This window comes from Lynx canadensis, chromosome C2, assembly GCF_007474595.2.
Source record: "Lynx canadensis isolate LIC74 chromosome C2, mLynCan4.pri.v2, whole genome shotgun sequence".
Classification (NCBI taxonomy): domain Eukaryota; kingdom Metazoa; phylum Chordata; class Mammalia; order Carnivora; family Felidae; genus Lynx; species Lynx canadensis.
Genome location: NC_044311.2, coordinates 68,082,658 through 68,107,102, shown reverse-complemented (window position 1 = coordinate 68,107,102; position 24,445 = coordinate 68,082,658). Strand labels below are relative to the sequence as shown.

At 36.8% G+C, this 24,445-nt stretch overlaps 1 protein-coding gene across 1 annotated transcript in view; it reads right to left on the bottom strand.

Moving 5' to 3' along the window:
* NAALADL2 (N-acetylated alpha-linked acidic dipeptidase like 2) overlaps window positions 1-24,445 on the bottom strand; it is a 923,861-nt gene that overhangs the window by 299,967 nt on the left and 599,449 nt on the right. The window contains 1 exon segment of the mRNA XM_030330052.1: window positions 22,848-22,967. Within this exon segment, the coding sequence (XP_030185912.1) occupies window positions 22,848-22,967 (120 nt within the window).

Genomic DNA, 24,445 nt, shown 5'->3' with positions numbered 1-24,445 from the left:
TCAGTCTATGGATACATATTTGAAGCTAACAATTTCATGATTTTATCTTCTGAGATACATTTGATGATTGGAAATTTAATACTGAACAGCAGCCTCTTGAAAACTTCAGATTAAGGAGCCTCCTGTGCAAACTGAAGAATTCACTGAATATAAAATTACTGTAATTTTAACAGACTTAGAATCTAATGGTTATTTTAACATTCATGCTGAGATTTTCTAGATGTTGGCTAATACATATCTCTTAGATAAGTATATTTTAGTTTCCCTAATTGTTTCTTACTAAGAAGTGGGTAACCTTTTCTTTTCCAACAGTATTTTATGCTTAGCCTCTGCAATATTAGAAATTTCATGTCACTAAGCAAGAGGTGGGACCTTTTGTGGATGATTTTTTAGGATTTACCCTGAATACATACATATTAAAGTTTATGTACAATGACACTCAGATCTTCAAGGTAAATACTATTCTGATTTGTTCACCATAGATTGGTTCTAGGACTTTGAGTGAATGGAATCATACAATATGTACTCTTGTGTCTGGTTTCTATGGCAAATCATAACTTTCATGTTACGTGTGTCAACTAAATTGCTCCTTTTTATTTCTGGTACATCCATTGTGTGAGGTAAAGTATAATTTGTTTACCTGTTCTCTACTGATAGACATTTAGATTGTTTCCAGTTTGGACTATTATGTATACAGCTGTCACAAACATTCTTGGCATATCTTTATATAGTCGCATTTGTACCCCCTCTTGGATAAATACTTGGACTTGCGATTACTGGGTAATATGGTTGATATATGTTTATCTCTGTAAGAAATTGCCAAATCATTATTTCAAGAGTGGTGGTACCATTTTACATATCACCGATGAAGTATGAGAATTCAAGTACTCAAAAAAATTGTCACTATATGGTGTTGACAGTCTTTTAATTTTAGCCATTCTAGTAGATATATCTAAAGATTTAAAAAAAATATGTTACATTTGCCATGAAATACTGATTATATTTACCTTTTGGGTCCCTTATATTTGCCTTTTGGGTGCTCAATTCTCCCTGCAAATTATTTCCTTTCACTATGAAGAATCATTTTAACATTTCTGTGTAGGATGGAGTTAAGGGTTAACTCAGCAGGCCTGGATTGCTCAAACCCAGCACATTTCACTCCTGAGAGATGAGCTCTGAGCCCTTGGAATATTCTGCCTGAGTCTTTGTAGCTTGAGGTCCTAGGTTATAAACTATCCAGTAGTTTATGCTACAGTGTGATTTATTGTGAACTCCATGCTGAGGTCTGATTCCTGATGTGACTCCAGTGATATCTTTATGTTCAGATGCCAGTGGTCCAAACCATGAGTGATATCTCTCTGTTTTACAAGCCTAAATGCCAGTTTTCTGTTGTTTTGTTTTGTTTTGCCTGCTTGGAATAATCTTCACTCCCAGTCCTATGGCTGGTTTTCAAAGCTTTCTGAGATTTTCTTTTTGCCTGACTGCCCTGGTCTAACTTCAACAGCTACTGCCTTTCACATGCTGATGATTGGAGTACCTGGGATGGATTTCTCTCAGTTTACCTATCCTGCCTGCTCACCTCCAACAATCTGTTTTGTACTCAGTAAAATTCTCAGTGCCTCAGAGTAATTTTTCTATATATCCTTCCTTGCTTCCAGCCACTGGCAGCTTCTTCTTTGTACTCAGTGAAGATCTGGAACACCTCAGAGGGATTCTCTCAGCAAACCTAACCCAGGTTTCAGCAGCTCGTCTTGACTGGCAAATATCTGGTATGTTCTGAAGGTATTTCTCACAGCTGTTCTTCCATGCTCCAGGCCTTGGTTCCTACCTTATGTGCTCAGTGCAGGTCTAAGGGGCACAGTGGACGCTACCAGAATTCTAAATCAATCATGTCATCCCACAAGAGTTGTCAAAAGTCTACTGGTTCTGCTGACTTTTCCTCACCATGTCTTTCCTAGATCCCTCCCCATTTGTCATTCTGCCATGGCTGAAGCAGCCCTTTTCTCCTACAAGGACCTACCAGTTTCTGGATTTCAGTTTTTTGGGTTTATTTCCAGCCTCAGATCTCTAAAAGAGTTTTATCTAAGATTGTAAAAACTGTGATTTTTGTAATCTTTCTCACTTGTTCTCATTGTTAGGGTAGAATCAACGGTCCCCTGCAACTTTTTATATCCAATTGGAAGCAGAAATCCCATATGCAAGCTTATTTAATAAAAATAGAATGTGTAAGAAAACAAATATCCACTATTTACTCATTCATGAAATATTATTGACTGGTCTCTATGCACCAGGTACTATAGAAATATAGCAATGAACAAAACCATCCAAGTTCTTCCCTCTCAAGGAGTTTACAGTCTACTGGGAAAAGTGATAATAAATAAAATTAAGATATACATAAAGTGTTCATGATAAGTGCTGAAGAGAAAAAAAGTAAAGCTCTAAAGGAGATATAAAATGTCAGGATGGTGTTTCATATTTCAAATATTGGAGCCAGGAATTTCTCACTCAGGTGATTCTGAGTAAAGATCCGAAGAAAGGATAATGCATCAAATCTATGACCCCATTCAATCAGAAAATGGGACATTGGATAGTTATATCTGTCACTGTCCTAGGAATTGCTCTATGATGTGTACTATTGTTCTCCCAATCTTCCAACAACAAAGTCCTCTCCCCATACAACCAATCATAAACAAATATGAATTAAATAGCAACAATATACTATTATGCTTGAATATTTGCAAATAATAAGAAAAACAAAGTTTAAAACAACGTTGTGAAAAGTGCACATAAGAAGAGGCACTCCAGGGCACCTGGGTGGCTCATTCCATTAAGCGTTGGACTTCAACTCAGGTCATGATCTCATTATTAGTGAGTTCGAGCCCTGTGTCAGGCTCTGTGCTGACAGCTCAGAGCCTGGAGCCTGCTTCAGATTCTGTGTCCCCCTCTCTCTCTCCACCCCACCCCTGCTTGTGCTCTGTCTCTCTCTGTCTTTCAAAAATGAATAAACATAAAAAATATTTTAAAAACAAACAAACACCTTTGCCCAGTATATAAATGTTCTTTTTTTTTTTTTAATTTTTTTTTTCAACGTTTATTTATTTTTGGGACAGAGAGAGACAGAGCATGAACGGGGGGAGGGGCAGAGAGAGAGGGAGACACAGAATCGGAAACAGGCTCCAGGCTCTGAGCCATCAGCCCAGAGCCTGACGCGGGGCTCGAACTCACGGACCCGCGAGATCGTGACCTGGCTGAAGTCGGACGCTTAACCAACTGCGCCACCCAGGCGCCCCTATAAATGTTCTTAAAAAGGAGTTGGTTAACAAATGGTAATATAGCTATGAAATAAAATACATTCATTAATTGAATTTATTATTTTGAAACAAAAATTCCAAACCTACAGAAAAGTTTATATGACAATAATCCCCCTATACTTACTTTCACTGATTCCCTTATTTACCAAAGATATATAATATATATATTTTAAAATATAAACTATTTATAATACATTGAGTGGAAAAATTGCAGATACAGTTTTCTTTGGTAATGATATATCTACACGCCTTACACAAGAAATATTCTCTCTGTGGTTTTCTCTGAGCAAATTATAGATTATTGTTTTTATTTTTTTGCTCATGTAATGTTAATAATTTTTCTACAAAGAGCACAATAAACTAATAAAGGAGATAGCTTAGTTTTCAGGAAATCCTTGTAATGTATGTAGTTCTTTATCAAGTTCCTATTTCTAGGATAAAGTGAAAATGCCATCACCTTGTTGATCTTCACCAAAGATCTTGAGCCTGTCACCTCATTTTGAGATCCGCCATATCTTATTATATTCTTAACTTATAATTACCCTACTGAATATTAGTGAAACTTGCTAACATTTGGATGATGCACCATATACAGCTAGCAATTATGTCATTTTATTTCAAAGATGACTGAGTTCATGTAACACATAATTTATAAATTAGTATCCTTTATTCAATTCTGAAATTTTCAAACTAAACAATTCTGAATTGCCTTACCTGGAAAAGTGTACTGTAGAAAAGGGTACTAGTTTTGATGCTGTGATTCTAAACTAGCTTTTCTTTATAATCTTCTCTAGGTTCATGTCTATTTCAGTTTTCCATCTGGGCTACTGCCACCTTTAACTCTTTCTGTATCAGCAATTGACTGTCACCATAAATGAGTTGGGGCTACTCAGGGTGAAAATGGTTATCACAGATGAGTGTGTCTACTTTCCATGTTTATGCAGTTACACTGATTTAAAAAGAGTTGTAAATATCAAAACTGGACTTAAAATTGTCATGGTCTCTTATATTCACCAAACTATTAATATATATAGTCATAGATTAGAGCCAGAATTTGTAAAGGCTCAATATGGATAAATAAGCAATAAACATGAAAGTTAACAACCCAGAAACTAAGTGCAGGCTGTCACGTACATTATGCGACTAAACAAATAAACATAAATAAATAAAGGATGAATTCACAGTGAATCTACGTACTAAAGACTGGCTGGAGCACCCACCCATAAAATGTTCAAGCCTCTTCATGACACCTGTACAGTGTTTGAGCACCTTTAGATAATTCATCCTTTTGAGAATTCTTCCGTAGGCTGATTGAAATTATTTCTCTACTCCTTGGAGACATACAGAAAATTGTTATCATGGCCCTCAGGACTATTGTTATATCAGGGTTAAAACAGCTTAATTTCTTCTGCTGTTCAATTTATTTTTATCATCCTGGTCTTAAATTATAATTTTCCTACTAGAAAATATAGTTAACAGTAGTAACTGTGGAGAGATTAGTGTCAAATTATAGGATGCTTAAGGCTATAAATTTGCAGGTGAAATTCCAGATCAAAGGGAAGGAATAATCAGTGCCTTCAAGTCTTATCAGCATTGTATATTGAGGTGTGTTTCTGAAAAAGTATATGTGATTGTAGATCTTGCCCTGTGACCAAATCCATTTTCAAAGTAAAGGGAGTGAAATACTTATTTAAGCTTCTGTAAAAAATCATTTTTAGGTGCATATGGGTTTTTTTTTTAAAGCAACATTTCCCTGACCATTTTCACATGATGCCTATAGGAAAAAGGTTCTAGAGCAAACAAGTCTAGGAAAGACTGCCTTTTCTATTTACCTCTGGATCCACTGTCATGCATAAGATACGTACTGAAGGTTCTACTTAGTATACCTTTCACAGCACACATTGGGCAATATGAGTTTAAAGAAAGATTCATTATCACGTTTATTGTTCAAGCATTCGGGTTATTATACTATATCAATTTCCTCGTTTCAGGTAACTCCACTTTTTTTTTTTTTAGCCAAAGCATTTATTTCCTTTGCTATTTTTACCAAAGCCTATTAGATTTTTCATTTAGATTTTTTTCTTTGAAATTCATTTAAGTTGTATATATTTAAAATGTACAAATGATTCATATACATATATGTTGTAAAATTATTATCCAGGTCAAGATAATTAACATATCCATCACCTCACAGAGTGAACATAGGTAATTGTACGTGTGTGTGTGTGTTTAAACGCTTAAGATCTACTCTAAAATTTTTTAAGTATATAATGTTGTATTATTCCTATAGTCACCATGCCACACATTAGTCCAGTTTCATTATTTTGCATTTGGGTATCCAATTTTCCCAACAGCATTTATTAAAGAGAATGTCCTTTCCCCATTGTATGTTCCTTGTACTCTGTCAAAAATTAGTTGACCATATATGCGTGGTTTATGTGTATACTCTATTCTGTTCCATTGGCCTTTGTGCTTGTTTTTATGCCAGTACAATCTATTTTGATAGTATAGTTTGTAATACAGCTTTAAAATCAGGTAGTGTGATACTTCCAGACTTGTTCTCTTTCTCAGGATAACTTTGGCTCTTTGAGGTCTTTTGAGGATCACACAAATTTTAGGATAACTTTTTTCTATTTCTATGAAAAATGCCATCAGAATTTTTTGTTAATGTTTAATTTATTTACGTGAGAGAGAGAGTGATAGAGGCAGAGAGAGAGAGGAGTAGAAAGAGAGGGAGAGAGAATCCCAAGCAGGCTCTGAGGTGTTAGTACAGAGCCTGACGTGGAGCTTGATCCCACCACCCATGAGATCCATGACCTGAGCTGAAATTATGAGTCAGACATTTAACCTACTGAGCCACCCAGGTGTGCCATCATTGGAATTTTGATCTAGACTGCATTGAACCTGTAGACCACTTTGTTAGCATGGCCATTTTAATAATAGCAATCCTTCTAACTTAAGAACATGAACTTTTTTTCCATTTATTCATGTCTTCTTCTTTTTCATCAATTTCTTACAGTTTTCAGTGTACATGTTTTTCATTCCTTTGATTAAATTTATCCCTAAGTATTTTATTGTGTTCATTGCTATTGTAAATGGCATTGCATTTTAAATTTCTCCATCAGGTAATTCATTGTTGGTATATAGGAAAAAATTATTTTGTTAAAAAACCAAGTGGGCCATTCAAATACAAAATATCAACACAAATACAAAATTACTTGGTTAACACGCACCTTTAAAATAGAAATAACAGAGGTGGCTGTGTGGCTCAGTCAGTTAAGCATCCAATTCTTAATTTCAGCTCAGGCCATGATCTCATGGTTCCTGAGTTCAAGGCCAGCATCAGGCTCCATGCTAAACAGTGAAGAGCTTGCTTCGGATTCTCTCTCTCTGTCCCTCCCCTGCTTACATGCTCTCTTTCAAAATAAATAAATAAACTTAAAAAAAAACAGAAATAACAAACAAAAGCAAAGGAATCATAATTTATACAACTTACTTTTGGTAAGCACATGCCAATAGAAACTAAAATCATCCCAGTAGATATATTTGAAAAAAAAAATTTTAAGCATGAAACCATTTCTGTTTAATTTAATTACTCATAAAAAATTTAAATAAAATGTCATATATCATAAGGGCAAAACATTACTATTGTAACGGCTATATAGATACTTAATCGATGACGTTAGTTAAGTTAGGTTTCTAACCAAAAGAGATTAAAGATCAAGTGGAGATAAAGGACAACTAGTTCACCAGAATAAGTTTCATTTTTTAAAATGGTAAAGTGTAGTATACTTCATTAATGATGCTGTATAGGTGATGCTGTATGTTTCTGGTACATACATATAGGTGAAACAGTTTTATCTAACCTGCCAAAAATGGTGATTCACTAATACTTCTCCTGAGTAAATGGTCATTCTTTTGAGTCCTATAGAGGTCTGGTGTCTAATATACTAATCAAAATGTCAGACTGGGGCGCCTGGGCAACTCTGTCGGTTAAGCATCCAACTCTTGATTTCAGCTCAGGTCAAGATCCCAGGGTTTGTGAGTTCGAGTCCTGCATCAGGCTCTGCACTGACAGAAAAAAGCCTGGGATTCTCTCTCTCTCGCTCCCTCTCTGTCCCTTGTGGGAATACAGAGGACAGAAGAGATAAAGTAAGGCAAGAGCAGTGCATGCTGAAGGCAGCACAGTCTGAACCCAGTAGCTGCTCAGCCAAGGGAAAAACAAGACATGCTGGAAACAGCATATGCTAAAAATAGCTGAAGTTTTTTCCTTCCAAGATGATGTATATGCATAGGCAGTCAAGTAGTTAGGGTCATGGTATGTCTCACATGATTTATTATCTTATTTTTCTGTTTTCATTTTCACATACTATTGTTCATTCCCCAATAAATATAAGAGAACTACCCAAGTCAGGGCTTCATTCAGTCTTCTCCTGCTTAAAAGTTTTCCTTGGTGCAGTCCCTCTGGGGCTCTCATTGTTCCAAGCCATTTGGACTCAGTAACCCTTTCCTCTTGCATCACACTGAATTGCACAACAGCCCCTTCCCTCCTCATGCTCTCTCTCTTTCTCTCCCTCAAAAATAAATAAATAAACATTAAAAAAAAAATCACACATTAGGGATGCCTATGTGGCTCAGTCATGTAAGCATATGGCTCTTGATTTACTCCCAGGTCATGAGCTTAAGGTTTGTGGGTTTGAGCCTCATCTGCTTGAGATTTTCTCTCTTTCTCTTTTTGTCCCTCCCTGGCTTGCATTCTCTCTCTTACTCAGAATAAATAAATAAATATTTTTAAAAAGTCACGGACTAAAACTAACTCAGCTAAAGCCATTTTAAGAATGTGACATTCGATTAGAGGGTAGAGGCGCAGGAAGATGGCGGCGTAGGAGGACGCTGGGCTCACCGCGCGTCCTGCTGATCACTTAGATTCCACCTACACCTGCCTAAATAACCCAGAAAACCGCCAGAGGATTAGCAGAACGGAGTCACCGGACCCAAGTGCAGACGAGAGGCCCACGGAAGAGGGTAGGAAGGGCGGCGAGGCGGTGCGCGCTCCACGGACTGGCGGGAGGGAGCCGGGGCGGAGGGGCGGCTCGCCGGCCAAGCAGAGCCCCTGAGTCTGGCTTGCAAAAGCGGAGGGGCCTGACGGACTGTGTTCCAACAGCAAGCGCGACTTAGCGTCTGGGAGGTCATAAGTTAACAGCTCTGCTCGGAAAGCGGGAAGGCTGGAGGACAAAGGGAGGGTGAGCTGCGGAGCCCCCGGACGACAGAGCTCAGTTTGGCGGGGAACAAAGGCGCTCGCCAGCGCCATCTCCCCCGCCCATCCCCCAGCCAAAATCCCAAAGGGAACCGGTTCCGGCCAGGGAAATTGCTCGCTCCGCGCAAACACCCAACTCTGTGCTTCTGCGGAGCCAAACCTCCGGCAGCGGATCTGACTCCCTCCGGCTGCCACAGGGCCCCTCCTGAAGTGGATCACCTAAGGAGAAGCGAGCTAAGCCTGCCCCCCCTCCCGCCGTGCACCTTGCCTTCCCACCCCAGCTAATACGCCAGATCCCCAGCATCACAAGCCTGGCAGTGTGCAAGTAGCCCAGACGGGCCACGCCACCCCACAGTGAATCCCGCCCCTAGGAGAGGGGAAGAGAAGGCACCCACCAGTCTGACTGTGGCCCCAGCGGTGGGCTGGGGGCAGACATCAGGACTGACTGCGGCCCCGCCCACCACCTCCAGTTATACACCACAGCACAGGGGAAGTGCCCTGCAGGTCCTCACCACACCAGGGACTATCCAAAATGACCAAGCGGAAGAATTCCCCTCAGAAGAATCTCCAGGAAATAACAACAGCTAATGAGCTGATCAAAAGGATTTAAATATATAACAGAAAGTGAATTTAGAATAATAGTCATAAAATTAATCGCTGGGCTGGAAAACAGTATACAGGACAGCAGAGAATCTCTTGCTACAGAGATCAAGGGACTAAGGAACAGTCACGAGGAGCTGAAAAAACGCTTTAAAGGAAATGCAAAACAAAATGCAAACCACCACAGCTCGGATGGAAGAGGCAGAGGAGAGAATAGGTGAACTAGAAGATAAAGTTATGGAAAAAGAGGAAGCTGAGAAAAAGAGAGATGAAAAAAATCCAGGAGTATGAGGGGAAAATTAGAGAACTAAGTGATACACTAAAAGAAATAATATACGCATAATTGGTATCCCAGAGGAGGAAGAGAGAGGGAAAGGTGCTGAAGGGGTACTTGAAGAAATAATAGCTGAGAACTTCCCTGAACTGGGGAAGGAAAAAGGCATTGAAATCCAAGAGGCACAGAGAACTCCCTTCAGACGTAACTTGAATCGATCTTCTGCATGACATATCATAGTGAAACTGGCAAAATACAAGGATAAAGAGAAAATTCTGAAAGCAGCAAGGGGTAAACGTGCCCTCACATATAAAGGGAGACCTATAAGACTCGTGACTGATCTCTCTTTTGAAACTTGGCAGGCCAGAAAGAATTGGCACGAGATTTTCAGGGTGCTAGACAGCAAAAATATGCAGCCGAGAATCCTTTATCCAGCAAGTCTGTCATTTAGAATAGAAGGAGAGATAAAGGTCTTCCCAAACAAACAAAAACTGAAGGAATTTGTCACCACTAAACCAGCCCTACAAGAGATCCTAAGGGGGACCCTGTGAGACAAAGTCCCAGAGACATCACTACAAGCATAAAACATACAGACATCACAATGACTCTAAACCCGTATCTTTCTATAATAACACTGAATGTAAACGGATTAAATGCGCCAACCAAAAGACATAGGGTATCAGAATGGATAAAAAAACAAGACCCATCTATTTGCTGTCTACAAGAGACTCATTTTAGACCTGAGGACACCTTCAGATTGAGAGTGAGGGGATGGAGAACTATTTATCATGCTACTGGAAGCCAAAAGAAAGCTGGAGTAGCCATACTTATATCAGACAAACTAGACTTTAAATTAAAGGCTGTAACAAGAGATGAAGAAGGACATTATATAATAGTTACAGGGTCTATCCATCAGGAAGAGCTAACAATTATAAATGTCTATGCGCCGAATACCGGAGCCCCCAAGTATATAAAACAATTACTCATAAACAGAAGCAACCTTATTGATAAGAATGTGGTAATTGCAGGGGACTTTAACACCCCACTTACAGAAATGGATAGATCATCTAGACACACAGTCAATAAAGAAACAAGGGCCCTGAATGAGACATTGGATCAGATGGACTTGACAGATCTATTTAGAACTCTGCATCCCAAAGCAACAGAATATACTTTCTTCTCGAGTGCACATGGAACATTCTCCAAGATAGATCATATACTGGGTCACAAAACAGCCCTTCATAAGTTTACAAGAATTGAAATTATACCATGCATACTTTCAGACCACAATGCTATGAAGCTTGAAATCAACCACAGGAAAAAGTCTGGAAAACCTCCAAAAGCGTGGAGGTTAAAGAACACCCTACTAACGAATGAGTGGGTCAACCAGGCAATTAGAGAAGAACTCAAAAAATATATGGAAACAAACGAAAATGAAAATACAACAATCCAAACGCTTTGGGACGCAGCGAAGGCAGTCCTGAGAGGAAAATACATTGCAATCCAGGCCTATCTCAAGAAACAAGAAAAATCCCAAATACAAAATCTAACAGCACACCTAAAGGAAATAGAAGCAGAACAGCAAAGGCAGCCTAAACCCAGCAGAAGAAGAGAAATAATAAAGATCAGAGCAGAAATAAACAATATAGAATCTAAAAAAACTGTAGAGCAGATCAACGAAACCAAGAGTTGGTTTTTTGAAAAATAAACAAAATTGACAAACCTCTAGCCAGGCTTCTCAAAAGAAAAGGGAGATGACCCAAATAGATAAAATCATGAATGAAAATGGAATTATTACAACCAATCCCTCAGAGATACAAACAATTATCAGGGAATACTATGAAAAATTATATGCCAACAAATTGGACAACCTGGAAGAAATGGACACATTCCTGAACACCCACACTCTTCCAAAACTCAATCAGGAGGAAATAGAAAGCTTGAACAGACCCATAACCAGCGAAGAAATTGAATCGGTTATCAAAATCTCCCAACAAATAAGAGTCCAGGACCAGATGGCTTCCCAGGGGAGTTCTACCAGACATTTAAAGCAGAGATAATACCTATCCTTCTCAAGCTATTCCAAGAAATAGAAAGGGAAGGAAAACTTCCAGACTCATTCTATGAAGCCAGTATTACTTTGATTCCTAAACCAGACAGAGACCCAGTAAAAAAAGAGAACTACAGGCCAATATCCCTGATGAATATGGATGCAAAAATTCTCAATAAGATACTAGCAAATCGAATTCAACAGCATATAAAAAGAATTATTCACCATGATCAAGTGGGATTCATTCCTGGGATGCAGGGCTGGTTCAACATTCGCAAATCAATCAACGTGATCCATCACATTAACAAAAAAAAGAGAAGAACCATATGATCCTGTCAATCGATGCAGAAAAGGCCTTTGACAAAATCCAGCACCCTTTCTTAATAAAAACCCTTGAGAAAGTCGGGATAGAAGGAACATACCTAAAGATCATAAAAGCCATTTATGAAAAGCCCACAGCTAACATCATCCTCAACGGGGAAAAACTGAGAGCTTTTTCCCTGAGATCAGGAACACGACAGGGATGCCCACTCTCACCGCTGTTGTTTAACATAGTGCTGGAAGTTCTAGCATCAGCAATCAGACAACAAAAGGAAATCAAAGGCATCCAAATTGGCAAAGATGAAGTCAAGCTTTCGCTTTTTGCAGATGACATGATATTATACATGGAAAATCCGATAGACTCCACCAAAAGTCTGCTAGAACTGATACATGAATTCAGCAAAGTTGCAGGATACAAAATCAATGTCCAGAAATCAGTTGCATTCTTATACACTAACAATGAAGCAACAGAAAGACAAATAAAGAAAATGATCCCATTCACAATTGCACCAAGAAGCATAAAATACCTAGGAATAAATCTAACCAAAGATGTAAAGGATCTGTATGCTGAAAACTATAGAAAGCTTAGGAAGGTAATTGAAGAAGACTTAAAGAAATGGAAAGACATTCCCTGCTCATGGATTGGAAAAATAAATATTGTCAAAATGTCAATACTACCCAAAGCTATCTACACATTCAATGCAATCCCAATCAAAATTGCACCAGCATTCTTCTCGAAATTAGAACAAGCAATCCTAAAATTCATATGGAACCACAAAAGGCCCCGAATAGCCAAAGGAATTTTGAAGAAGAAGACCAAAGCAGGAGGCATCACAATCCCAGACTTTAGCCTCTACTACAAAGCTGTCATCATCAAGACAGCATGGTATTGGCAAAAAAACAGACACACAGACCAATGGAATAGAATAGAAACCCCAGAACTAGACCCACAAACGTATGGCCAACTCATCTTTGACAAAGCAGGAAAGAACATCCAATGGAAAAAAGACAGCCTCTTTAACAAATGGTGCTGGGAGAACTGGACAGCAACATGCAGAAGGTTGAAACTAGACCACTTTCTCACACCATTTACAAAAATAAACTCAAAATGGATAAAGGACCTAAATGTGAGACAGGAAACCATCAAAACCTTAGAGGAGAAAGCAGGAAAAGATCTCTCTGACCTTAGCCGTAGCAATCTCTTACTCGACACATCCCCAAAGGCAAGGGAATTAAAAGCAAAAGTGAATTACTGGGACCTTATGAAGATAAAAAGCTTCTTCACAGCAAAGGAAACAACCAACAAAACTAAAAGGGAACCAACGGAATGGGAAAAGATATTTGCAAATGACATATCAGACAAAGGGCTAGTATCTAAAATCTATAAAGAGCTCACCAAACTCCACACCCGAAAAACAAATAACCCAGTGAAGAAATGGGCAGAAAACATGAATAGACACTTCTCTAAAGAAGACATCCAGATGGCCAACAGGCACATGAAAAGATGTTCAGCGTCGCTCCTTATCAGGGAAATACAAATCAAAACCACACTCAGGTATCACCTCACGCCAGTCAGAGTGGCCAAAATGAACAACTCAGGAGACTATAGATGCTGGAGAGGATGTGGAGAAACGGGAACCCTCTTGCACTGTTGGTGGGAATGCAAATTGGTGCAGCCGCTCTGGAAAGCAGTGTGGAGGTTCCTCAGAAAATTAAAAATAGACCTACCCTATGACCCAGCAATAGCACTGCTAGGAATTTATCCAAGGGATACAGGAGTACTGATGCATAGGGGCACTTGTACCCCAATGTTCATAGCAGCACTCTCAACAATAGCCAAATTATGGAAAGAGCCTAAATGTCCATCAACTGATGAATGGATAAAGAAATTGTGGTATATATACACAATGGAGTACTATGTGGCAATGAGAAAAAATGAAATATGGCCCTTTGTAGCAACGTGGATGGAACTGGAGAGTGTGATGCTAAGTGAAATAAGCCATACAGAGAAAGACAGATACCATATGGTTTCACTCTTATGTGGATCCTGAGAAACTTAACAGGAACCCATGGGGGAGGGGAAGGAAAAAAAAAAAAAAAAAAAGAGCTTAGAGTGGGAGAGAGCCAAAGCATAAGAGACTGTTAAAAACTGAGAACAAACTGAGGGTTGATGGGGGGTGGGAGGGAGGGGAGGGTGGGTGATGGGTATTGAGGAGGGCACCTTTTGGGATGAGCACTGGGTGTTGTATGGAAACCAATTTGTCAATAAATTTCATAAAAAAAAAAAAAAAGAAGAAAAAAAAAAAGAATGTGACATTCATTTTGATTATATGGATGAGTTCACACTCAATTTATTAATATGTTAATATCTCTAATTGTTTGCCCTGTGCTTTGGCTATGTCATCCAAATATTTAAATCAGTTGCCTTCTGAAATTCAAGGTTTTACCCAGTATCTGACTAAGACTTTCCTTGATATCTAGATTTAAATAAAAAGGGATTTACAAATTGCTAACATATACTGAACAGAAAACCTTGTAAAACAGTAATAAACTAGAGGGATTGCTTGGTTTTAACACAAAGAAAAGTACTGTAAAACTAGGAGATAGATTAACCTGCCAATAGAATCACAATTTTAAATGTGAGACTTTATTGAAGTGGTAAATTAGTGTAAGATAGGATTTTAAATCAGTTTATTAGTCTTTATGGTCACTTCAGTTGGCTACTGGTAGTAGAAGCAGCAAAAAGGAGGATAAATTAAGTAGAATTAAGTAGAATCCACTGAAAAGAGTTGTAATTTATAGTGAGCAAGAAAGCACAGAGAATTTCTCTCCTTAAAGACTAAACAAAAGATAAAAACTAACAAAGATAAAAACAAATAGACAAATAAAAACTATGTCATGTATCATGAAAGACAAGCCAGTAGAGAATGTTTCACAGTCAGTTTTACTTTTATATTTTATGGGCAAGTAGAATAGAAATTAAGCTTTGTTTCAGTACTCTGTATTAAAATGATCAACAAGACAGAAAGGGAAAGAGAAAAGACAGCTATTTTAATTCGACCACTATACCTTCTGTACTCTACCACTTTGCATTTTGGTCAGTATTATGGACTCCATTGTCTCTTCCCAAAATTCAGGGGTTGAAAGCTAGCCAACAATGTGACCATACTTGGAGGTAGGGCCTTCAAGGTCATTAAAGTTAAATGAGAGCATAAGGAGGGAGCCCTAATCCAGTAGGACTGGTGTCCTTATAAGAAGTAGAAGAGACCCCAGGGATGAACATACACAGGGAAGAACATGTGAAGACACAGTGAGAAGCTGGTTTTTGCAAGACAAGGAGAGAGGCCTCAGGACAAATTTGCCCTGCCTGAATCTTACCTGGACTTCTAGTCTGTGGACTCTAAGAAAACACATTTCTGTTCTTTCAGGAACCCACACTGTGGTATTCTGTTAGGGCAGCCATAGCATACTAGGACTAGTTATTTTAACTCCACAGTGTGTAAAAATAAAATCAAGAGAACAAAATTTAAGTTTTTTTTTTAAATTTATTTTGAGAGGGAGAGATAGATTGCAAGTGGGAAGGGGCAGAGAGAGAGAAACAATCCTAAGTAGGCTCTGTGCTGTCAACGCAGAGCCCAATGGGGGGCTCAAATTCACAAACCATAGAGATTGTGACCTAAGCTGAAATCAAGAGGCAGACGCCTAACAGACTGAGCCACCCAGGTGCTCCCAAGAGAAAAAAAAAAAATTAATTTAATAACTGTTTTTTTTGAAAATCAGACTTCTGGAAACTCAAGCATTTGAGCCAATTACCATCTAGGACTAAAATATCTCCTAGGTCTTGCTTCAACCCCTTAGAGAACAGTGACATGATCAGGCAGAATGGAAACCAGCCCTGTGGCACTTAGTAGCAACTGTACAAGTACCACAGCAGACACAGCTGTAGCAGTCCAGTACCCCTCCACACGAGAAAAAAAATCAGAAGCATAACAAAGTTACACTTGATTTGAGCAAGGAAATGGAAATGGACATCAGCTGTGTGATTTGAAAAGAAGCACTGGGTAGTTCAGTAAAAGAGCAGTTCGTTTACATGATTGAAATATTGGGCCTTGACAAGACAGACCGCTAAATTTCCTCAAGATTCTGAGTATATTCAATCTTTTTGCCACTGTTATATGATGCATGATTCTGAATTAAACTGATTTCATTTGCGTCTTTCCTGTGAATTCCAGTATAGCCCTATCACACTCACCCCTATATTTTAGCTACTTATGCATGTCTTAGGTTTGTGGTAAAGTCATAAGCTCCAGAGTAACAGGGACATTTCATCTGCAGTTTTGTTCCCTACAATACCTACAACAACGTCATATACAGTTGGGTTCTTTATAAAAATATTTATCATATTTTAGAGCTCTGAAACAGACTGTGCTATTCATAATGAAGTAATAGTGTAGTCTGGTTCTGGGCTCAATGCTCTAATGTATGCAGTTGAATTGAGATATATGTACTATATTTTCTAGTGGGCAGTTCTTGGTATTAAAAAATAAAACATGAAAATTAAAAAAAAACACTATAAAACTGAAAAATAGCTTTGCTACTTTTTTCATGGCCTAAAAACATAACAACAACATTGTGCATCATGTGGACAGTTTTACAACATTGATGCAATAGTTTGGTGTTGATCAGGTTTGCCAGTGTCTCACAGGTGTTTCAAAAGTGACATTTAAGAAGAATATAGCGAGATTGACTACTTTCATATGTACAAATGCTTGAGGCTTCCCCAAAATAACCTCTTAGAAAGTTCTTCACTATTTACTTGAGATTTATAGAGCACTGACTAATATATGGATGATCAAATTCTATTTTTCTAAAGGCAAAATCAATACCTTCTGTGAACTATGAAAAATTATTTCAAAAAATAAAGGTGAAACAGCAATATATATATATATATATATATATATATAGAGAGAGAGAGAGAGAGAGAGAGAGAGAGAGAGACAGAGAGAGACAGAGAGAGACAGAGAGTCAGAGGGACAGAGAGAGATATATGTTAGTATCATATCCTAATATTTAAAATTATTATTTGGGGAGTAATCTTATTTTATCTTTAATTTCACAACTAAATTTGCATGAAGACAGTTGTGTTTCATTAACTAAGAGGACATTGACCTATATATCCTTTATTGAACATTTAAGGAGTCAATGGAAATTATTTTCAAAGAAGATTTTTCTTAAAAAATGGATCTTAAAAGATCTTTTATTCCCTTTTTATTCCCTACTCATTTAGGAGGCATTGGGACTCTATTCATCTCTATAGAATATTATATAATCCACAGTAGAATGAAAAGTATCTCTATCTATTATCTATCTATCTATCTATCTATCTATCTATCTATCATCTATCCCACTCAAATGCTTGTGAATGAGAGAGTAGATAATAAAGGTTTATAATGCTCTTTAAACATCAATACCAAATTAAGTTTGCCATGCTTTATATCAGATTCTGGAAAAATAAATGTTGTTTAGAAGATTTGTATAAGATTAATAATTAAGGTATGTTGCTACAGGAAGAGAGTGAAATGTCAAGCCACAGACTGGAAGAAGAATTCACAACAAAAGACTTAGTTCATTTAAAATGTTTTACTGGAGGGGTGCCTGCATGGCTCAGTTGGTTAAGTGCCTGACTTTGAAATCTCTGTCCCCCTCTCTCTCTGGCCCTCCCCAGCTTTCTCTCTCTCTCTCTCTCTCTCTCTCTCTCTCTCTCAAATAAACATTAAAAAATAAATAAAATGTTTTAACGGATTTTGTCAAAAATTTGTTGTTTTATGTAATTAACTTACTTTTTTGATATGATGTGTCTATAATGTGTCTATAATGCACATTACCACTCTAAGTTAAAAAAAAGTTTCATAGCAGCACTTTTAACAATAGCCAAATTATGGAAAAAGACTAAATGTCCATCAACTGATGAATGGATAAAGAAATTGTGGTTTATATACACAATGGAATACTATGTGGCAATGAGAAAGAATGAAATATGGCCTTTTGTAGCAATGTGGATGGAACTGGAATGTTATGCTATGTAAAATAAGTCATACAGAGAAAGACAAATGCCATATGTTTTCACTCTTATGTGGATCCTGAGAAACTTAACAGAAGACCATGGAGGAGGGGAAGGAAAAAAAAGTTAGAGAGGGAGGGACCCAAACCATAAGAGACTCTTAAAAACTGAGAACAAACTGAGGGTTGATGGGGGGATGGGAGGGAGTGGAGGGCATTGAGGAGGGCACCTGTTAGGATGAGCACTGGGTGTTGTATGGAAACCAATTCAACAATAAATTTCATATTAAAAAAAAGTTATTTCCCTGTATATTTGTATAGTAAAATGTAAATAAGTAAAATGTTACTATGAAGTTAATATTTTTGCAAAGGATACAGTGAGGTAATTTATAATTTGAAAATATATAGCCACTTCTGAAATAGGGATTTAAAAATATTTATATTTAATTTTTAGTTTTTCAAATGGAGATTTTTTAATTTCAAAAGTTACAAACTGCTTTAAGTGAACTAATTATTATTTTTTGGGAAAATATTGGTAGCACAAAGAAAGCAGAAATGCTGGTTCAAAATGCTAACAAAAGTAACAGGAAAAAACCAACCACATAAAGCCTTAGTTTTTGCCTCTTACTTACTGTTCAGTGGGTAGCTCACTGGTAGATTATTACTCCTTTCAGAAGACAAACTAATTTATTAGTTATCAGTGTTACAATTTAGAAAAACTGTTTTTTTGAGTTTTTTTTTTCAAGTGATCATGAAAATTTCCAAATAAATACAAAAGAAGAGAGGGCAGTACAATGAAATCTCATGTGCCTATTATTTAGCTTTGGTAACCATCAGCTTTTCATTATTCTTTAGGTAATTTTTTTAACGTCAATCTTTCATGAGTTCTAAGAAAAAGCTGTAGTCACTGGTAGTAGATTCAGATTCACCAAACCTATCTGAATCCTCAAAAAATTGCATCCTCTCCACTCAGTATGATTTAGTTCAAATTTAGTAGACTAACTTCAGAGAAATGGCTTCTTTTCTTAATGTCAGTCCTCTTTATTTCAAAATCAAAGTTAGAATACCAAAGTGGAGGAAGAGCTACAAATGTACATTGCGTTCATCCCAGACATGATTGACTTGTTTTCCTTGTCAGAGATGTTGTAAAAGTACTGACTCATGTAACAACATGGGCATACTTTAACATGATCTCACAGTTCATGGGTTCAAGCCCCACATGGGGCTTTGCACTGACAGGAGCCTGCTTTGGATTCTCTGTCTCTGTCTCTGTCTCTGTGCCTCTCCACTGCTCATGCTCTTTCTCTTTCTCAAAATTAAACATTAAAAAAAAAAAAAAACATTAAAAAAAATTAAAAATCATTATGCTAAGTAAAAGAAGTCACATAGAAAGGACTATATACTGAAAGATTCCATTATTTATGCTATTCTGAAAGAAAAAAAAAAACATTTGGGCAAAAATCAGATCAGTCTTTGCCAGGAACTAGGGAAGAAGAGAGGAGACTGAATACAAAGGGCTACGATGGGAAATTTTTGAGATGGAAATACTGTGTATCTTGATTGTCATGGTGTTTACCTGCTTGTACACACTTGTCAAAATTCATCAATCTGATACTTAAGAAGGGAGAACATTAGTTACTATATGTAAATTATTATTTCAATTCATCCAGTAAATCTAACTTAAACAAAAATAATAGCACATCAATATCTAATGGGCCAAGGACAATGAAACTGTCATCTTCCTTGATCGGGATAACACATTATTATGTTTGAACAGGTATTTGATTTAGGGTAACTACTTCACTTTTTTTTTTCTTACCAAGCTGATAGTCCATTAAAATATCCTATAATTATATGGGCACCTGGGTGGTTCAGTTCGTTGAGCATCCGACTTTGGCTCAGGTCATGATCTCATGGTTTGTGAGTTCGAGCCCAGCGTCAGGCTCCGTGCTGACAACTCAGAGCCTGGAGCCTGCTTTGGATTCTGTCTCTCTCTCTCTCTCTCTCTCTGTCTCTCTCTCTGTCTCTCTCTCTCTGCCCCTCCCCCACTAGTGCTGTCTTTCAAAAATAAATAAATGTAAAAAAAACTATCCTATAATTGTAGAGTCTTTTAAAATAAATGTAGTACTGTATATTAAACTTTAAAGACTACATCTGATATACTTATTTCTGTCACATGGACTTAGAAAGTTTTTTTTTTTTTTGATTCCGCACATTGCTATACAAGAGTACCTAAAATTCTGTATAATCTTATGCCATTCACAATTTAGTCAGCATGCTTTATAAAAAAAATATTGTTCTTTGTAGAAAAATCATCTTTAATTTGTTTCTGCTTGGTTGTTTGGTCTATACTACCTTATATGAAACATGTGTTTGCATATGGTAACAGAATCTAAGTAAAATGATGAAATACAGAGGTCCTGAAGATTAATAAAATATTTTTGTCTTTGTATGTAAAGTTACTTATGTTCTGATGTTATAATCAGTTAATCAGTTCCTTTCTTTTGAAAGAAATGTTTTAAATCTTTCTTTTTAAAATGCCACTGGTGTTACGTTATTTTAAATTATACAAATTACTGTGAGGTTTTGTTTCCTTCAGTTCTCTTCCCCTTTATATTTTTAAGTGTGTTGACATATTTTTTTAAAAAATTTTTTTTTTCAACGTTTATTTATTTTTGGGACAGAGAGAGACAGAGCATGAACGGGGGAGGGGCAGAGAGAGAGGGAGACACAGAATCGGAAACAGGCTCCAGGCTCCGAGCCATCAGCCCAGAGCCTGACGCGGGGCTCGAACTCACGGACCGCGAGATCGTGACCTGGCTGAAGTCGGACACTTAACCGACTGCGCCACCCAGGCGCCCCAAGTGTGTTGACATATTTTAATGAAAAATACTGGCATTGAATTATTGTATGTAAAATATATCTTAAATTACCCTGTATATTTGCTTTGTGTTAATAAAACTCAATATAGATAGTTAAGTAATTCCCATTTTTTAAAATTGCATATGCTTTTGTTTTTTTTGAATCTCTGATAATCCTTCCTTTCTAAATTGTCCTATAGAACATACATATACTCTCTTTCAACTGAAAGGAATTTTTCTTTGAATAAGTTAGAATTTATATACTAATTCTTGGATTAGTATAGAAATATTTTAAACTATAGAACAAAAACTGTCTTCCCCAAACAGATAAAAAGGTACATCTTCCATGTTACTATTCATTAATGTACTTTTAGATAATTGGGTTTAAATGCTAATATTTTACAGTTCTCTGTTATAAGATGGTGCAAAAACATTTTAAATAGCATTTTATTCTCAGAAATTTCTATAGATAAATATTTCTCTAGATTTTATAGCCCTTAACAGTTTTTAATTTATATTTGCTTATGAATTTCAATGATTACATATCTTCCAAGGTTCTCAAAATATAAATATTGTAACACATGAGAAGGAAAAGACAAATTTTAAACTAACCAGCCCCAGTTGCCAGATACTTGAGCTAATGCTATCCTCCTTGATATCTCACTTGTACAGAAATATCTTAACTTTCCAAGAGAGACATCTGCTGATTTTCTTTTGAGTTTTTTCAGGCAGGTAGGAGAGTCAGAATGCAAAGCAGTACAAAGTGCATGAGGAATTCACTTACAGAACTGGATATAATTTAGGGCATGCAAACTGAGGTTTGGCTGATCTCAAATGTACAGATTTATCCATTTCATCTTTCATAATGTCCTCTTTATTATACTACATATGGAAATGTCAATGAAAACTATTAAACTAGAAAATACTTTATGAAAGTCATAAAATGTTAGTTTGCATTACATTTCAATCAAGCATTATGGCTAATCTAAAGCACTGTTCATTATCTCTCTTTTTTTCTAGTTCAGTTTCTATGACACTCACTGGAAACTGTGGGCATTGAAAAGGTCATTTCTTATATACACCAATAACCTTTTGGGGTGGGAGGAAACCACCCTCCAGTGGTGGCATGATTACTTTCATTCTGAAGAATAACATGTATCATTTTATCTGTAGTAAAAGTTATAAAAAGATTGAAAAACAAAAGCATGAACTCAACTAACAAACAGGAAAGATGTTCTGGAAAATTATTTGAAACAGACCAGAAGTAACAAAATTAAAAATAAATAAATAAATATCTCTAGTGAGACATTATCACAAACTACATGATTATTTTTCAAGTTACATTTTAGGAAAATGAATGCTGTCCTTTCCCATAGTATTTTTCAAATAATATTTTCTAAATATCTTTAATTAGTTATCACTATATTCTAGGAACTAGACATAGATCCTGCTTTTAGGCAGAGTATGATATTGTCGAAAACATAGGGCAGGTCCCAAATTTGCTCAAAACATGAATGAGGGGGGAGAAATCTAAAAGTAACCAAATTTACCACAAAATGTCAAGATCAATAGAATTGGGAACTTGAAATCTGAATTTCAATTTTTAAGAAATAAATTTATATTTTTATATATGTTCTCTATAACTATAAAATTTTATCTACAACTATCACCATAGCAAATGCAGGATGCAGAATTGCAGAACATAAGAAATTGGTTAAAGGAATATTGATAAAAAAATTAGTAATAGATAGTTCCTTAAAACAGATGGTTTGGCGGCTCCTGGGTGGCTCAGTTGGTTAAGTGTCCGACTCCCGATTTCAGCTCAGGTCATGATCTCATGGGTCATGAGATCAAGCCCAATGTAGGGCTTGGTGCTGACTATGTGGAGCCTGCTTAGTATTCTCTCTCTCTCTCTCTCTCTCTCTCTCTCTCTCTCTGTCTCTCTCTCGCGTGCTCAAAATAAATAAATAAGTAAATAAATAAATGAATAAATAAATAATAAAAACATAGATGGTTTTATGCATATTAAAAAAGTGAAAACATCAAGATATGCCAAATTATAGAGAATAGGCAATTTTGTATGATCGTTTTATTAAAAACTAGTTCATCTTACCTCTACCACCAGTTGCTGAAGAGATGGTGAAGCTACAGAATATAGACTTGAGTTACCCCTTATGGGACTATGGAGACTAATGTAAGCCACAACATTTCTCTGCAGAACCTTCCTGAAATCCTGAAACAAACAAACAAAACAATCTTTATAATGATAAAAGTAACAGATTTTAATTTATCATTTATATGTTGAATAAGAAGTACTTTCTACTTAAAATCACCATAGTACACAACTGTTTTTAAAAAATCTATTCTATTAGAGTGTACAAAGGTCATAAAAGGATTTTAAATAAAGAGGGTAAGGAGTTACATATCATATATGACAAAATATTTTTTTAATGTTTATTTATTTTTGAGAGAGACGGAGACAGAATGTGAGTGGGTTGGGGCAGAGAGAGAGGGAGACACAGAATCCGAAGTAGGCTCCAGGCTCTGGGCTGTCAGCAAAGAGCCCGACGCAGGGCTTGAACTCACAAGCTGTGAGATCATGACCTGAGTCAAGGTCAGATGCTCAACTGACTGAGCCACCCAGGCTCCCCATGACAAAATATTTTTAAGCACGTTCCTGAAAAAAGTCAAATTTTAAAGAAAATGTTCTTAAGTGGTTAACATTGTATGTGATTCAACTTTAGAATACAGAATGGAAAGTTTGCTCTAGACACAGAACTTGATTTTATAGTTATTGAATTAGAGAATAATTCATGGGTAAACTACTTCAGTGATTAATCAAACTAGGCCTTTCCTTGGAGACAATGAGCTAATTTTTACATAAGTGGTTCTTTATTCTGAGCAAAATGGGCATAATACACCTTTGTCCCTGCACATATTACCTGAAATAAAACCTGATACATTTTATGCACATGAGTAGCATAAAATGATTTCAGCAGAATGGTTTTTCTACTTCTCTGCTGAACTATTCCCCAAACTGAATACCACTAAGCCTATTAATAAGGTGCCACTAAGAAGGTCTTCTATTATTTTCCTCCTTTCTTGCACAAATATTTAATGACTAATCATCATGGTGACAATTCTATGGAAATGACTTAAAAACTGAACAACTTCATGTCTTAGGAACTTACTTTTCTTTCTCCAACACTATGAGATGGAAGACTATAAGGGCATGTGCACCTAACAAGTCAATAATATTATCCCTATTTCAAGTTGAACATTCAGCTATACCTCTGCAAGAGAGCTGAAAAGACATTTCATTTAAAATAAATATTTTTTTTGAGACAGAGAGAAAGAGGAGAGAGGGAGAGAGAGAGAGAATGAGGAGGAGGGGAGAAGGAGAGAGGGGGAGAGAGAGAGAGAGAGAGAGAGAGAGAGAGAGTCCTAAGCAGGCTTCACACTGTCAGTGCAGAGCCCAACACAGGGCTCAAATTCATAAACGGTGAGATCATGTACGACCTGAGCCAAAAGCAAGAGTTGGACACTTAAATAACTGAACTACTCAGGCACACCTAAAATTAGTAAATATTTTAAATGAATAGGAATGATGACCTTAAGCTTAAATACTCTGCTTTACACATAATACTGTTTAAAAAAAAATGTCCCTTAAAAAATTGTTCAGCAAGTGCTGTGGAAAAACAGCACTTTTTT